The 16,203-nt window shown below is 46.7% G+C and overlaps 1 protein-coding gene across 1 annotated transcript in view; it reads right to left on the bottom strand.

Annotated features, from left to right (window-relative positions):
- TXNDC5 (thioredoxin domain containing 5 (endoplasmic reticulum)) overlaps positions 1-16,203 on the bottom strand; it is a 30,325-nt gene that overhangs the window by 669 nt on the left and 13,453 nt on the right. The window contains exons 3-8 of the mRNA XM_005886399.2: positions 12,517-12,613; positions 9,124-9,239; positions 6,811-6,897; positions 6,070-6,213; positions 3,075-3,157; positions 736-865 (exon numbers count right to left, since the gene is read on the bottom strand). Coding sequence (XP_005886461.1) covers positions 736-865; positions 3,075-3,157; positions 6,070-6,213; positions 6,811-6,897; positions 9,124-9,239; positions 12,517-12,613 — 657 coding nt within the window. The remainder of the gene's footprint in view (positions 1-735; positions 866-3,074; positions 3,158-6,069; positions 6,214-6,810; positions 6,898-9,123; positions 9,240-12,516; positions 12,614-16,203) is intronic.

The following is a 16,203-nucleotide window of genomic DNA, read 5'->3' as shown; positions in this document are numbered from 1 at the left end:
CCCTCACGGAGATATATTTTTCAGCTGTAGCTCACCTCTTTCCTCTTTTGAGAATTTTAAGGCACAAAAAAATGCCTGCATTTTCCAATGATAAAAAAAAAAGATATCTATTCTCAATCTGATGAGGTGATAAATATCAGAAGCCTCAAAAGTATTTTAGGAAAGCAACCGAAAGAACAGTACAAATCACAAATCGTGTAGGCTGTTAGACGGTGCCAGCAGCTCGGAAGGAGGCAACAGCTAAAGGACCAATCCAAGTGCAGGACTGGCTGGTGGGGATGCCCTCTCAGGAGGAAGTCTACGTTCCAGTGTTGCCTTATTCAGCCATCGACTTCAGAACACTGGCACATGTAAAAAAATAAAAAGCCACTTCGTTATCTCTGATGAAGACTACGAGCCAGCTGACTGTCAGTGAGAGTGTGCATTCAGGGGTACCCCGCTCCCCAGGGTGGAGTCTCAGTTACTGCCCAGAAGCAAGGCCGAGACCCGCCCCCCCCCCCGCCCCACCCCCGGAAGGTGTGTGTAACAGAGGGAGAAAGCCTTTCTCTCAGAGCATCTCTTCCTTTTCAAAGTAAAAAATCAAAACACCTCAAAAGGACACAGACATCGCACTTTGTTGAGGGAGGAGGGCAGTGCGTTATCTTGGTTGAGACAACGATACCACATTCCAGCTCCACACGGGATCAGCTCTGATACTCAGCGTCCCCGGAAGTGTTTTCACCCACAGGTACCCACCGAGTACTTGCTGCAGATGTTGCGCTCAGCAGTACAGTCCACTTCAGCGACCTTGACCTCTGCCAAGCCAGGGAATTCCCTTTTAGAGAGCTCTTCCCAGGTAGGAGCCAGATTCTTACAGTGGCCACACCTAGAAATGGAATAATGACCACTTTGTTGAAGTCCCAGGTCCAGGTCCCTCACCGACATTTCGCTGCCAAGCCTTGTTTTTCTATGAGGCTGTCAACAATGGCCTAGAAGTTTATAAAACACCAAATTCTCCCATTCTCTTCCTCCTCCTCCTAAACAAAGATGGCAAAGTCCATCTGAAGCAGACTCCTGGATAACCCGATGGAAACAAGCTGGTGTGAAAACAAGTCTGAGTTTGGAAACCAGGTCCCTGATCCGTACATCAGGTCAACTGGTTTACGAATACATCGTGAACAGGAGGAAACGAACAGGAAACAAAATGGACTCCAAACGTCGTTGCTTTTTTAATCACTTGAACGCTAAAAACATTTTAGATTTGACTGCTTATGGTCTCAACATTTCAAAACAACCTCACAGCTCCCCTCAAGCTTCGGTGATGTGGTGTGAGCACTAAATCATTCAAAACTCCTGTGTCCCTTTTCTGACTACAAGAACTGCTCCCCTGCAATAAAAGGGGATCCGCTGTCTTCAAACTTGATCTATATAGGTTTCTTTTTTTAAAAAAATAGAAAATTGCCCTAACCGGTTTGGCTCAGTGGATAGAGCATCGGCCTGCGGACTCAAGGGTCCCAGGTTCGATTTCGGTCAAGGGCATGTACCTGGGTTGCGGGCACATCCCCAGTGGGGGGTGTGCAGGAGGCAGCTGATCGGTGTTTCTCTCTCATCGATGTTTCTAACTCTTTGTCCCTCTCCCTTCCTCTCTGTAGAAAATCGATAAAATATATTTTTTTTAAAAATAGAAAATAGTTTTAAAGGCATTATTTACTAGTGTTTCTTTTTTTATATATATAACATTTTTATTGACTTCAGAGAGGAAAGGAGAGGGAGAGAGATAGAAACATCAATGATAAGAGAGAATCATTGATCAGCTGCCTCCTGCACGCCCCTGACTGGGGATCAAGCCCGCAACCCAGGCATGTGCCCCTGACCGGAATTGAGCCTGGGACCCTTCAGTCCGCAGGCCAATGCTCTATCCACTGAGCCAAACAGGCTTGGGCTAGCGTTTCTATTTTTTAAGAATTAAAACAGCACAACTCATACAAGTCATGTGCTCAAAACCTTTTCTTTTTTATCCTCATCTGAGGCTATATTTATATATTTTTACTGATTTTAGAGGGGAAGGGAGAGGGTGAGAGAGAAACATGGATGTCAGAAACATCAATCCGTTGTCTCCCATATCCACCCGACTGGGGATCGAACCCTCAACCTAAGTATGTGCCCTGACCAGGAATTGAACCTGAGACCCTTCAGTGCCCAGACAACACTCCAACCAATAGAGCCAACCAGGCAGGGCTCATTAACTTTTATCTCTGCTATTATGGTTTTTCACGAATATCCAAAATGAAACAAATTAAAGAGCAAAATGGCATGTGGTGACCTTTCCTGTCTGCTTTTAAATACGGAACGGACACTCCCAGCACCCTGCATTCCCAAATGCAGTGTTTCATTTCCTTCAGTTTTACTGCTACGTTTCAAGGAATTAAAGAACACCCAGAGCTACAGTAGTTCAGGGAAGTTCTGGACCTCTCGTCCTCCCCCCACACAGGTGCCTTGTTCCCAAACCCATGCACAGTCCCTGTCTGCCTGGTCCCTGAGCACCGTGTGGCAAGAAAGGCTCTGATTTCAGCTGGATTTCTCTATGGCATCTAAAAGAGAGGACTTGTATCCATGCACATGAGCATGACCAATGGACAGAGACAACAGGGGGTGGGGGCGGGGAAAGGTCAATGGGGGAAAAGGAGACATATGTAAAACTTTCAACAACAAAGAATTTAAAATAAATAAATAAAATAGACTAAGGAGCAGAAGTACATCAAGATGTTCATGGGTAATGTAACCAAAACAAGCCATCTATTTGGCGAAGCACACAGGCACCACAACTTAAGTCCTATATGACCACCATAGTTCTCCTCCATTATGTTTTCTGAAAAGCAGACCAAACTATAAAATAAATTAACCCAATTTTCCATAAATGGTCATGAATACCACCAAACTGGAACATACCTGAACACAGGAGCATAAAGATAACATTTCCTTATTTCCTACAACAGAGCCCCAGGATGAGCCTGGAGGGTTGGCTAATGAGCTGAAAAATACGAAGGGACTGAAGAGCACTAGGAAAAGTAGTTTCTAATTGAGGAGCCACTTACCATGGAGCATAAAACTTGATGAAGGTTATTCCTTCTGCAATGGTGTCATCAAAGTTATTTTCCGTGAGTGCCAACACAGCGCCCTTCAGGGGTGGAAAAGCCACAGTGAAATACATCACTTACAGCACAGGGAATAATGCTTTGGGATTGCAGAAAGACAAATCAATAATTTTGAATGCTGTTATGCCTACTCCAAGGTCACACAAAACTACCTACACAACTTGCATTTCACAAACGACACAAAAGGGTAGAGCAGTGGCCTCTGAAGGGCAGAGATTCATCACAGGTCCATGGATCCTGAGCCCACGAGACGCTTTGAGGAGGTGGCAGGAAAGTGCAGCTCTCGCTCCCTTCCTCCCCCCGCGCCAGCCCAGGGTGGGTGAGGGGCAGCTGCTGTCCCCCAGGGCTCGGGAGTGTGGACCAGTCAGCTTTAGGTGGACAGGGCTTGAATCAGACCTCCCTGCCTCGGAGCCTCCCACACACTGACCAGAGCCCAGACACCCCTTACTGGGCCTCCTGAAGTCTGTACCCATGGCTCCTCTCACTGACTCGACACTCTCTATCACAGGGATTCATAAAAATGACTTCCTCTATGTCATAGAGGGACCTTACAAAAAGTTACAAAAGCACAGGCAATGATGTGCTTTACCTATAACAGGCTTCTTTCCATTTTTAAGTTCAAAGTAAATGTAAAAGCTGCCCCTCTGAGCTCCGGCTGCACGGTGCAGTCTGCTCCAAAGTGACTCTACCGTGACAGCTCTTTAGAGGACCACGTCTCCTGTTTCTCCAAAAATACATCTGCGATTCTCTCAGGAGAGCACGAATATGGGTGATTTATCATGTGGCTGAAGGTACCAGGGCTGCGCCGCTTGAGTCTGGCCTCAAGTAAGCCTGTCGGTGACGGGAGGCGCCGAGTGCCAGGGGCATTGTAGAACACTGCCATCTTTCTTTATGTCCAGAAACAGGATGCCACACTCACTGAAAGGCCCACTTAATGGTGGAAAACTTCATTATAAATAGAAGCCGCTCTGTGTTTGATGAAAACATCCATAGTATATAATTATACTCAATTTGGGATGACCTTTCTAACCACCATGACACACACACTCCTCTAACATATGTGGTCATAACAACTACAAAATCATTTGTTTACTTCTTAAACCAAAACTTCAACTTTTAACTAACACCCAACCTGCAAGAGTCCAACTAAGGGATGGGCTGTGGGGACGAAGATGCCCCTTCTCCCCAACCCTGAGAGGATGGGTAGGGGTTTCCACTGGCTTTTTTCAATTCCAAACAACTGGGGCCGAGGGACAGATGGCTCCAGCGTGCCGTGACCTCTGCTGTAAATGCTGAGGGCTGGAGGGTTACCGGGGAGCGTTCAGGCACATCTGGCTCGCTGCCCTCTCCCCGGGAGCATGGGCACACCCCCGCCCCTTCCTTTGCCCCGTGTCCCCGCGTCCCAGGTAAGACCTGCCATGCTATGAAGTACAGTCGTGTGAACTGAAGTAGCAACATTACGTATTCTGCTTTGAAAATATGTTGACAGACAGGCCTTATGGCTCTTTGCTAGGAAATCCAAGCATTGTTTTCCTGAAAAAAAAAACACCCACACTATTTTGAGTTGCCTTAAATCTCATTCTAACCCATGACTTCAGCAATAGCTTCTACCTAAAGCTCCAGACACATAGACGTAGTGCAGATGGCCTGCTTTAGCTCCAGACTGATACACTGTCCACAGTTATCACCACACAGCCTTGAAAAGCGACACCTTGAAAACTGATGGCATCTCCACCCCCCTCCCCGCTCCCAGGGCCCCTCCTCGTGCTTGGTGCCATCGTCCACCGGCTGTGCCAGGAACTGCGGCAGCGCAGACCCCACCGTCCTAACTGCTCAGAGCTGGAGTCCCTGTGCTGGTGGCACTCCTGCCCTCCATCCCACTGTCAGCCTCCGTTTGGGGTCTCATCTTCTTTTATGACCTAATACACCAGTTTTCCATCTCCTTCATACAAGCTGTTGCCAGTCATCTTTCTAAAACTCAAACCTTTCATTGGATCCCTATAAATAAGCTCAAAATCCTTGGCTGGTCAACAAAGTCCTCTGCAAACCAGCTCTCCCCACCCCCACTCTTTCCCGCTGCATCCTGCCCGCACCCTTTGTCCCCCTCTTTACCTCACCCTCCAGCCGAAGCGGGCCCTGCCCCACGACGCCCGCTGGCCCCAGCACGGTGCTGCTGCTCACACTCTTCCTCCCCCAGGCATGCCTTCCTAATCTCTCCAGCAAACACCATTCACCTGTCACCTCTCCAATGACACTTCTTGCCTATCGGCCCCCTCCTCTCACACAGTGACCGGCCAGCCCTGCACACTCTCAGAGCCCTGGGACACCTGCATGCATGTACTCTCATGCGCCCCCACTAGACCCACGGCTCGGCACAGCCAGCAGCATGGTCTTGCTTTTGCTTCCTGGTGGACCAGGACAGTGCCTGAAACATAACAAGGGCTTGATAATCACAGAACAAATGACCCTAAAGCCTGAGAATGAAGATGCCCTCGGTGAGTTAGAGACCGTCTAAGCAAATTCATGTCCTCCAGCCACCCGCCTTCAATTCCAGCACACAGCTGTCCTGCTACCCAGCGTTCATGGCCTTTATAAGCCACAGGCTACAGTAAAATGCCTGCAGCACGTTGTGGAAATGAACAGACAGTGGACCCACGAGGCAGCAGACAAGCTTTCAGAGCGAATACCCTCAAGTACAGTGATAACTGAATCAAAGGGAGGAAGTTCCCAGAGATCTCAACTCCATCTCGGGATTTTCCTCACATCCATGTTGCCCTTTGCCCCTTACAAACATGTACACATAGTCAAAGAAGATGTTCCGTGTTGAAAGGTCAGCTGTAACCAGCCATCTGAATGGCTCAGTACTGTCCTCACATGTCCTGTGTCCCCAGCACCAGAGAACGCCCTCTGCGGGCGGTGCTGGGCGGGCACCCACCTTGTCGGCCTCGGGCTCTGCAGCACCCACTGGGGCCTCCGCGGGTGGGGTGGCCTCTGGGGTGCCACGGTCCGCACTCTGGAGCTGCAGTTCCACATACTCTCTCAGCGAGTCCAGATCCCGCTTTCCCTTGTACTGGTCCACCTGTCCAGATAAGGGCCACACAGAAACACGGCCGAGTTAGTACACTGAAGTGCTTGAACCACTCAAACCTCCTGCGAGCCCTCGCCCACGGGGACCCTGCCGTCAGATGCCTTCCCCAGGTTGTGTGAGCTGTGTGTGCGGTGCCTGCAGGCTCGGATCTAAATGGGAGAGCGCGGATGATAAGCCGAGGGGTTGGCTCTGGTGAGAGCTTTACAGCCCCTTCCTCTGCAGAGCTGCGAAGCACAGCCTGGCTGCCGCCGCAGGCGCTCTGCGAGGCTGCCCATCAGCCGGGACGGGGACGGGAACCTTACCGAGGGCACATGGACCCTGCTCAGAGGCCACGGCCAGAGCTCAGTTACCCAGGACGGTAGATTTGGGTTACTCTAGTAACCACCTGAGCCAAATGAAAGGTTTCAAAATAGTATAACAACTGGCAGTTTTTCTCCACTACCCAAATCTTATCAGTTAAGAGAAAGGCATTTTTGTTCCATTACATGTATCCTTTAAACCGGTGCCCAAACCGTCCATTCTGGCAATCCGCATGCCTGTTAAGCACCCAACAGCTCAGCCCACTGTGGCTAAGACCCAAATACGCACCTTTTTGCCATCCTGGAACCAGAGGAGCGTGGGATAGCCTCGGACCTGGTTCCCGGAGCAGAGCTCGTGGTGCTGCGTGCAGTCCACCTGCAAGGCAAGACCACCGTCCAGTCAGCACCTGTGAGCCTTCCTGACAAAAATGACTATGGCCCTCGGGGTTTCTTTAAAAAGAAAAATTCTAACGCCCCTGACCTGCAGCCACTGGGCCAGCAGGCTGCCGTTTCTGCGGCCTTCCCTGCAGACGCAGCCCCAAAGACACCCGAGCCAAGGGAGCAGGATGACCACATTCACTTTAGAGACATGAGTGATGTTGCTCACTGAAAACGGCACTTTTAGAAAGCAATACCTTGGGCAGGTTAATCAGTGGAGAAGGGCAGCCTGGCCCACCAGTCACAATGGCAGCCAGCTTATACATTTATTCTCAGTTCAAACTTATGGAGTTTTAAAATTAAAAAGGAGCAAGTAGTCAATTGCAAATAGAAGTCCCTGGAATATGATAAAGATAAAACTGAAAAGATGTCCAATTAAATTTAGACGATGTCCCAAATTCTATAAACTCAATTTACCAACTATCACAGCTCTTCAGATTTTTTATGTCATTTAAATGTTCATAAGATTCTCCTTTTCAACATTTTCATGAAACATTTCATGAAATGTTTCAGATTTTTTATGTCATTTAAATGTTCTTAAGATTCTCCTTTTCAACATTTTCATGAAACATTTTATCCTAAGTCACTTCTTTTGTTTCTACTGGTATTAAAATCAGCTTGTGGGACCAAGTTGTTCCTCACTGTGTTGATAAAGGCAGCTGGAAATGCTATGTTAACAAAGAACTGAAATCAGAGAGCAGTTAAAAGTGCTGGACTGCCGAAACCGGTTTGGCTCAGTGGATAGAGCATCAGCCTGCGGACTGAAGGGTCCCGGGTTCGATTCCGGTCAGGGGCATGTGCCTTGGTTGTGGGCACATCCACAGTAGGAGGTGTGCAGGAGGCAGCTGATCGATGTTTCTCTCTCATCGATGTTTCTAGCTCTCTATCCCTCTCCCTTCCTCTCTGTAAAAAGTCAATAAAATATATTAAAAAAAAAAAAAGTGCTGGACTGAAGCACAGGACGCTGCAGACTGAAATCGGGCGGGGTGCGTGCTCTGAGCCCAGTCTTACCCAGGCACACGTACACCCAGGGATGAAGGACCACAGCACAGTCACTTAGACTGTGTCTGCTCTAGTGGCATAAACAGAACAAAATAATCTCCCATCAAAGTTCAAAACACAGAGTAAGGATACAAGGCATAGGAGATAGAGGACAAGAAGATTGCTTTATAGTGACTTCCATGAAATGTTCAATAAATATAAAATCGTAATCACACCCATACATTCTAGGACATATTATTGAAAGTGTTGCAGGCAACACTGAAAAATCCACTGAACTAACAACTACTATTACAATGTACCAGCCACTGCTCCGGCCAAGCACCGTGCTAAGCTCTTCACTCCCATCCTCAGGACTATCGGTGAGACCTCATCTCAGTCTCACTGAGAGGAAGAATGAGGCGTAAAGTTGCCCAGGTGGACCAGTCAGGTCTATCTGATGCCCAAAGTTATGCTTCTGACATCTCACCCTGTTGAGCAGACTATCTTATTAACTATAGTTCCTGGACACAGTGTTACTTCTGTATACAAATTGGCCCGTGGCAATGTAGACAATGAGATTTTTATTAGCAGAAGCCCAGGCAGGGATGGTCTGCTGGGTGCCAGAGGATGGATGAGATTAAAAGTGCCTGATGGCGCAGAAGTGGCTAATATTTCGAGAAAATCCAGTTACACAGAAGTTGTTAGACATCACTCCTGGCTGCTCTGCGCAAAGTGGGAAAAGCTGGGAGGAGTTCCAGGCAGCAGAGCAGCTGGGCTCCCCACGGAGGGTCGCCGGGTGCCTGTGCGAGCTCGGAGGGTCCTCCAGCAAAGAGCTCCTGGGTGAGATCGAATGTGGACGGCGTCCAAGTACGTCCAGGGAACATTCTCCAAGGCGCTGCCCCTATCTTTGCAGAAAGGGCTTGGGGGCTGCCAACTCTGAATTGGCCATCGCTTCAAAATAAACAAAGGAGCCAAAGCCATAATTTATCTCTGGGCTGTGGAACAGCCAGCACACTCGAAACCAGGCTGCCATCTGTGAAGGTGAAATGAATGATCAAGGGGCACACTAAATGGAAATCATAAATCAAGTCTGCGACTTCGCACACAGAATGAATAATGGGCTCCTCTGCTAATTAATCCAGCCAAAGCAGTCTATTTCCAGTTTAATAAGGGCTTCGCTTACCTTGCCAATCTTGACGGTTTCGGAATGTTCGAGGCCCAGGGCCAGCTGCTCCCAGGTCGGGGCCAGCGCTTTGCAGTGACCGCACCATGGAGCGAAGAACTTGATGAAGTGGTTGCCTTCCGTGGGAGCCGGGAAAGAGAGGAAAAGAGGGAGTGTAATTTACATGACACCTAACCAGAGATGGAATGGAAGCCTCTCATTTTTGTCCTCTTGCAAAGCTCAGTCCAGGATGAACCGTTTAACTGGTAAAAAGTGACTCTCCATCAAAAATGTCTGCATCTACGAGTTCATAACGATCCTCAAAGCAGAAACTAATCTGTCACCTTTGGAAGACAATAGGGAACCAACTTATTATTTGAAAAACTGGAAATAAAGGGAAAGAATCAGGATTTACCCTATCGTGTATAACCAACTGATAAGCCAGGCAAGTTTCTCTTGGTAAAAAAATAAAGGCAAGCCCTAGCTAGTTGCTCAGGGGTTAGAGCATCGGCCCTCAGACGGAAGGGTCTCGGGTTCGATTCCAGCAAGGGCACATACCTCGGTTGAAGACCCAATCCCAGTCCCCGGTCGGGATGCATATGGGAGACAACCAATTGATGTGTCTCTCTCACATCGATGTTTCTCTCTCTCTACCCCCCCCCCCCTTCCCCTCTAAAAAAAAAAAAAAAAAAAATCAATGGAAAAACATCCTCGGGTGAGGATTAACAACAACAAATGGAGACAGGATGCTTGAATTAGAGCAGCAGCATTTGGTATCCAGAATAAATGAGCGCCTCTAGGCAGTGACTGTTAGGCTCTGACATCACAGAGAAACTCAGCAGCTATGAAGTCTTGCCCAACCCCCCAAAAACATCAAACCGAAACTGCTAATGTCTCTCGATCCAAGTAGCAGTTCACGGGGAATAGAGAGATCAGGGACACATTAAGCCACACCGTGGGGAGACAGTCAGTGAAGGCCACACTGTGGGGAGACAGTCAGTGAAGGCCACACTGTGCGAGTACAGTCAGTGAAGGCCACACTGTAAGGGTACAGTCAGTGAAGGCCACACTGTGCGGGTACAGTCAGTGAAGACCACACTGTGGGGAGACAGTCAGTGAAAGCCACACTGTGGGGAGACAGTCAGTGAAGGCCACACTATGGGGACTCTACAGGTCAAACCACCTATGTGGTGAGCAAACTGAATGTTAGGAAGAAAAATAGATGTTGGGGCACATGTAGATTAAACAGAATTGAATGAGATATATTTTTAAAAGACCAAACTAAACTATAGCATCTAGGAGCACACACTTGGGTGATGAAACCGTAAAGAAAAGCAAGGAGTAGTTTCCATAAAAGTCCGGACAGCGCCTCCTCGGGGGGCTGTGACTGGGGTGGGGACAGCGAAGCTTGTCTTGAACTGAACAATGGTTACAGGGTGACCATTTTATAACAAATCACTAAGCCTTACGTTTGTTTCCTGTATCTGTGTTTTATTTCACAATAAAGTAGGTTTAAAAAACTGAATATTACTCTCCTGACTAGAAGGAAAAAATCAGATCCTCAAACTTCATTATTTAGTCATGAAAGATGTTTTCCTAGGCTGTGCTACCTTGACCATCCTGGGCCTAAAGATGTCAGGCTGAGATCAAACTGAAATCAGGCTGCGGCCAGGGAGAAAACAAGCCAATGAATGCTACACTGTGGCCTGGCTCACAGCAGCGCCTCATCACTATGGCAATGATGCGTTTGAAGGAAATGGTGAAAAACTGGCTTCAAAAGATTAGCAAATTAGCTTCCAGGCTGAACCCATCTCTCCAGACAGCTCTGGTGCTCACATTGGGTGGTGAGGTGGAGAGGACGCCCAAGGACCCATCAGAGTGTCCCCGGGAAGGTGCAAGACCAGAGGCTGGAGACCCTCAGGCCAGCAGCACAGGCAGCATCCCCAAAGGCTGCCTTCAGCGATGGCTTGCAGAGTGAGGGACCAGGCTGGCTGCGGGAAAGGGTCTCCAAGAAGGTGACTTGGGGAACACATCCTGCAGGGAGCCCAAGCTGGTCTCAGGTTAAAGTGAACCCCCTGCAGGGAAACCCCTCGAAGCTGCACTGTCAGGGGGCTGGCACAAATAGCCATCTCCAAGGAAAGTGGAAACAGCTGAAGGCACCAGTTACTTCTCACCTTTAGTGGGTTGGGGGGAGCTAATTTAGCACTGAGTTGGGGGCTGACTCCCCACAGCACGAAGTCACTAGGCCAGATGCGATTTTAAGCCCCTTTCACAATATTTCCAACCCAGTTTTAGGGGAGGATTTCTCTCCATGGCAGCATTTGAGAATGGAGTTGGCGAGTCATTCACTGCTGAGCCAACTCTTCTGAAATGTGTGAAGAAAGGAGGACTTATATTATTAACATCAGAAATTGTACACAGATCATTTCCATATTTAGGAGGCCACTTTCAAAAACAAGATGTGTCTAAGAAAAGATTTTAAGTGTGAAGAACTCTGACTCACATGTTATAATAGTTCACTAAATAAACTAAATTCTAGTTTAAACAGGTAAGAAAAAGTTGTGGGGTTTTTCTAAAACTGATTTTAGAGAGGGAGGAAGGGAGACAGAGAAAGAAACATCGAAGTGAGAGAGATACCTCGATCAGTTGCCTTCTGTACACACCCTGATTGGGGATCGAACCCACAACCTAGGTATGTGCCCTGACCGGGGATGGAACCCAACCTTCCAGTGCAGGGGGCAATGCTCCAACTAACTAAGCCACCTGGTCAGGGCAGATAAGAGAAAGTTTTATTTCTGGCTCAGGTCAATAAGTATATGATTAACGTGAATATAAACACACTTTCTTGTTCAAGGATGCACTGTCCAGCTAGTGTAGGAATTGTGTCACTCACAATCTGTGAGCTCCAAATTCCCTCACCTAAGGCCTTAGCTTAGCATTAAAACTCTGATTTAAGGACAGAGACCAAAGGAGGAATTTCCAAGGGGAAGAGCATTAAACAATGATGCTAATGGTCCCTGAAGAGAGAAATCCTTACTTAACCCTTTGTATACCATAAGCATCTATAGACCCAAGTGGCGGACCTTCCCCACACGTCACACACGTCTATAGCCGCAAACCTCACATATCGACTCTGGTCGCCCAATTTTAAAATCAGACTCGTTAGTGACATCTCTGGGTTTGTAACGAAAATTATGGGAACTTAAATTCATAACTACTCCAGTGCATACGGAAGAAATGGGGATGGTTTCCGTTTTGGCCGCATGGCAGTTAACTGGTTAGTGTCCCACATGCTGCTTTCTATGAGGCCTCAGGTGGCAAGGACAAGCCCAGCAAGTGAAGGGGTAACAAACGGTCAGTGTTTCTGAGAGGGTGCATCCCACTGTGAACGCCCACAAGATCCGCCTGCCATACCTTGTGCGACATGCAGCTCAAAGTTGCTCGCTGAGAGCTCGTACAGCCCCTGCTTGAGCTCAGGGGCCCTGGGAGGTTCTGGTTCTGGCTCTGGTGTCTAATAGGAAGAAACAAAAATATAATCACTGAGTGGTCTGTGAAGACTTAGTGAGAGCCATCAAGGAGGTGACCTGTGTCTGTCTAGAGCAGCGGTTCTCAACCTGTAGGTCGCGACCCCTTTGGCGGTCGAACGACCCTTTCACAGGGGTCGCCTAAGACCATCCTGCATATCAGATATTTACATTACAATTCATAACAGTAGCAACATTACAGTTATGAATCAGCAACAAAAATAATTTTATGGTTGGGTCACAACATGGGGAACTGTATTTAAAGGGCCAGAAGGTTGAGAACCACTGGTCTAGAGCCTCCTGCAGATCGCCTTCCTCACCTGGCCATCCTGAACCTGTGTGGGATGCCGCCGTGTGGGGGGAGGCCAGCGCAGGACTCCCCTCGGAGTCAGAAGCCCCTCGGGAAGCAGGTGACAGCCAAACCCACCCCAACCTGTCCTTTGCTCTCCCAAACCCAACCACACAGAGCAGACAGCCTGAAGGACTCTGCTCTGTTCTTTGAAATGGGATGTGAGATTTCACACAGAATACAAATAAAATTTCTGATCTAAAGGAAAGGGTACCTAAAGGCACAAAGAGAGCAAAATGGACAAAACTGAGAATGAAAAACCATGAGGAAAGAACGGACATTGATTCACACAAACAGTAAAAAACAAAAAACTGGGAAGGAAGTTAAAACTCTGAAGGACTCATAAAAGAGAAAAGTAGGTGATGAGAAGGTAAATTGAGATGAATCAAAGCAACAAAGAGAAAAACCACAGGGCAAACAGGAGCTGTACTTTTAACTCACACGACTAAGTTTGGGACAGAAACACAACAAAGGTACAAGAAGTGGCTTCTCCCCCCCCCTTTTTAAATTAAATTTATTGGGGTGACATTGGTTAATATGATCATACAAATTTCAGGTGAGGGTTTCTATGTTATAAGATCTGTGTGTTGCATGTATGCCACCCAAAGTAAAATCTTCTCCCATCAAGAAGTCGGTTTTTAAGAAAGACACTCCTGCCCTGGCCGGGTAGCTCAGTTGGTTAGAGCATCATCCCGATATGCCGAGGTAGCGGGTTCAATCCCTGGTCAGGGCACATACAAGCATCAATCAATGAATGCATAAAGAAGTGGAACAACAAATTGATGTTTCTCTCTCTCTCTAAAATCAATCAACAAACTTTTTAAAAAAAAAAAAAAAAAGACACTTCTGCCAGTACCTGAGCAGACACCAAGGTGTGTAACTATGCAGTTACCCTACTACTTACTACACAATTCTAAATTGGTCAATTTTTGAGACCAGTATAGCTACGATGAAGAAAAGATCACTGAAATACCATTTTGCTGTAGACACCTGGGTATTACTCAATTGTTATGTGGCAGTGCATACTTCTATTAAAGAGAATACCCAAGTTCAGTCACTGAAAGCTTTAAAAGTGCTGACAGCTCAAAGGTGTCCTGAGCTATAATCATAAACCTCATGAGGTTTTCCTTTCTGCTACTGGTTTGTCAAAACTTCCAAGTGTTGCCGAAACCGGTTTGGCTCAGTGGATAGAGCGTCGGCCTGTGGACTGAAAGGTCCCAGGTTCGATTCCGATCAAGGGCATGTACCTGGGTTGCGGGCACATCCCCAGTGGGATGCAGGAGGCAGCTGATCGATGTTTCTCTCTCATCGATGTTTCTAACTCTCTATCTCTCTCCCTTCCTCTCTGTAAAAAATCAATAAAATATATTTTTAAAAAAAACAACAAAAAAACTTCCAAGTGCTAAGTACCTACCAGAGGAGCCCAAGAGAATGACGGTCCAATGAACAGTCAGTGAGTCCAACAGGTGAAACAAAACACTTTGTATGCTGCTATAAGGTGTTCAAAGGGCTCTCAGTATTAAAATGATATTTATGGCACTAGGGGACATGACCCCTTCCTGCGCTTGATGGCAGTCACCAGTGCAGTCCTACCACAGGGGAACACCACAGTAGGTCACAGAAATGGGTCCACTCTAGATTCTTTTTTTTTTAATTTATTTATTTATTCTTTTGTCCATTCGTTATGCTTATATGCATGCATACAAGTCATTTGGTTGATCTCTTACCCCTCCCCCCAAAACTCTCCCCAGCTTTCCTGCTGAAGTTTGACAGTCTGTTCGATGCTTCTTTGTCTCTGTATCTATTTTTATTCATCAGTTTATGATGTTGATTATATTCCACAAAGAGTGGGATCATGTGATGTTTATCTCTAACTGGCTTATTTCACTTAACATCATGCTCTCCTATTCCATCCATGCTGTTGCAAATGGTAAGAATTCCTATTTTACAGCAGCGTAGTATTCCATTGTGTAGATGTGCCACAGTTTTCTAATCCAGCAGTTGCCAACTGGTGGTGATGTGCAGGAGGCAGCTGATCGATGTTTCTCTCTCATCGATGTTTCTAACTCTCTATCTCTCTCCCTTCCTCTCTGTAAAAAATCAATAAAATATATTTTTAAAAAAAACAACAAAAAAACTTCCAAGTGCTAAGTACCTACCAGAGGAGCCCAAGAGAATGACGGTCCAATGAACAGTCAGTGAGTCCAACAGGTGAAACAAAACACTTTGTATGCTGCTATAAGGTGTTCAAAGGGCTCTCAGTATTAAAATGATATTTATGGCACTAGGGGACATGACCCCTTCCTGCGCTTGATGGCAGTCACCAGTGCAGTCCTACCACAGGGGAACACCACAGTAGGTCACAGAAATGGGTCCACTCTAGATTCTTTTTTTTTTAATTTATTTATTTATTCTTTTGTCCATTCGTTATGCTTATATGCATGCATACAAGTCATTTGGTTGATCTCTTACCCCTCCCCCCAAAACTCTCCCCAGCTTTCCTGCTGAAGTTTGACAGTCTGTTCGATGCTTCTTTGTCTCTGTATCTATTTTTATTCATCAGTTTATGATGTTGATTATATTCCACAAATGAGTGGGATCATGTGATGTTTATCTTTCTCTAACTGGCTTATTTCACTTAACATCATGCTCTCCTATTCCATCCATGCTGTTGCAAATGGTAAGAATTCCTATTTTACAGCAGCGTAGTATTCCATTGTGTAGATGTGCCACAGTTTTCTAATCCAGCAGTTGCCAACTGGTGGTCCACGAGGACCGAAAAGTTGGGAACCACTGTTCTAATCTACTCATCTGCTGATGGGCACTTAGGCTGTTTCCAAATCTTAGCTATTGTAAATTGTGCTGCTATGAACATAGGGGTGCAAATATCCTTTCTGATTAGTGTTTCTGTTTTCTTGGGATATATTCCTAGAAGTGGTATTACTGGGTCAAATGGGATTTCCATTTTTAGTTTTTTGAGGAAAGTCCATATGTTCTTCACAATGGCTGCAGCAGTCTACATTCCCACCAGCAGTGCACGAGAGTTCCTTTTTCTCCACATCCTCTCCAGCACTTGTCATTTGTTGATTTGTGTATGATAGCCATTCTGACAGGTGGGAGATAGTACCTCATTGTTGTTTTGATTTGCATCTCTCAGATGATTAGTGACTTTGAGAATGTTTTCATATGTCTCTCTGCCTTCTGTATGTCCTCTTTCGAAAAGTATCT

This window comes from Myotis brandtii, unplaced genomic scaffold (genome assembly GCF_000412655.1).
Source record: "Myotis brandtii unplaced genomic scaffold, ASM41265v1 scaffold982, whole genome shotgun sequence".
NCBI lineage: Eukaryota > Metazoa > Chordata > Mammalia > Chiroptera > Vespertilionidae > Myotis > Myotis brandtii.
The sequence above is the reverse complement of the archived record's forward strand: the minus strand, read 5'-3'. Positions and strand labels throughout refer to the sequence as shown.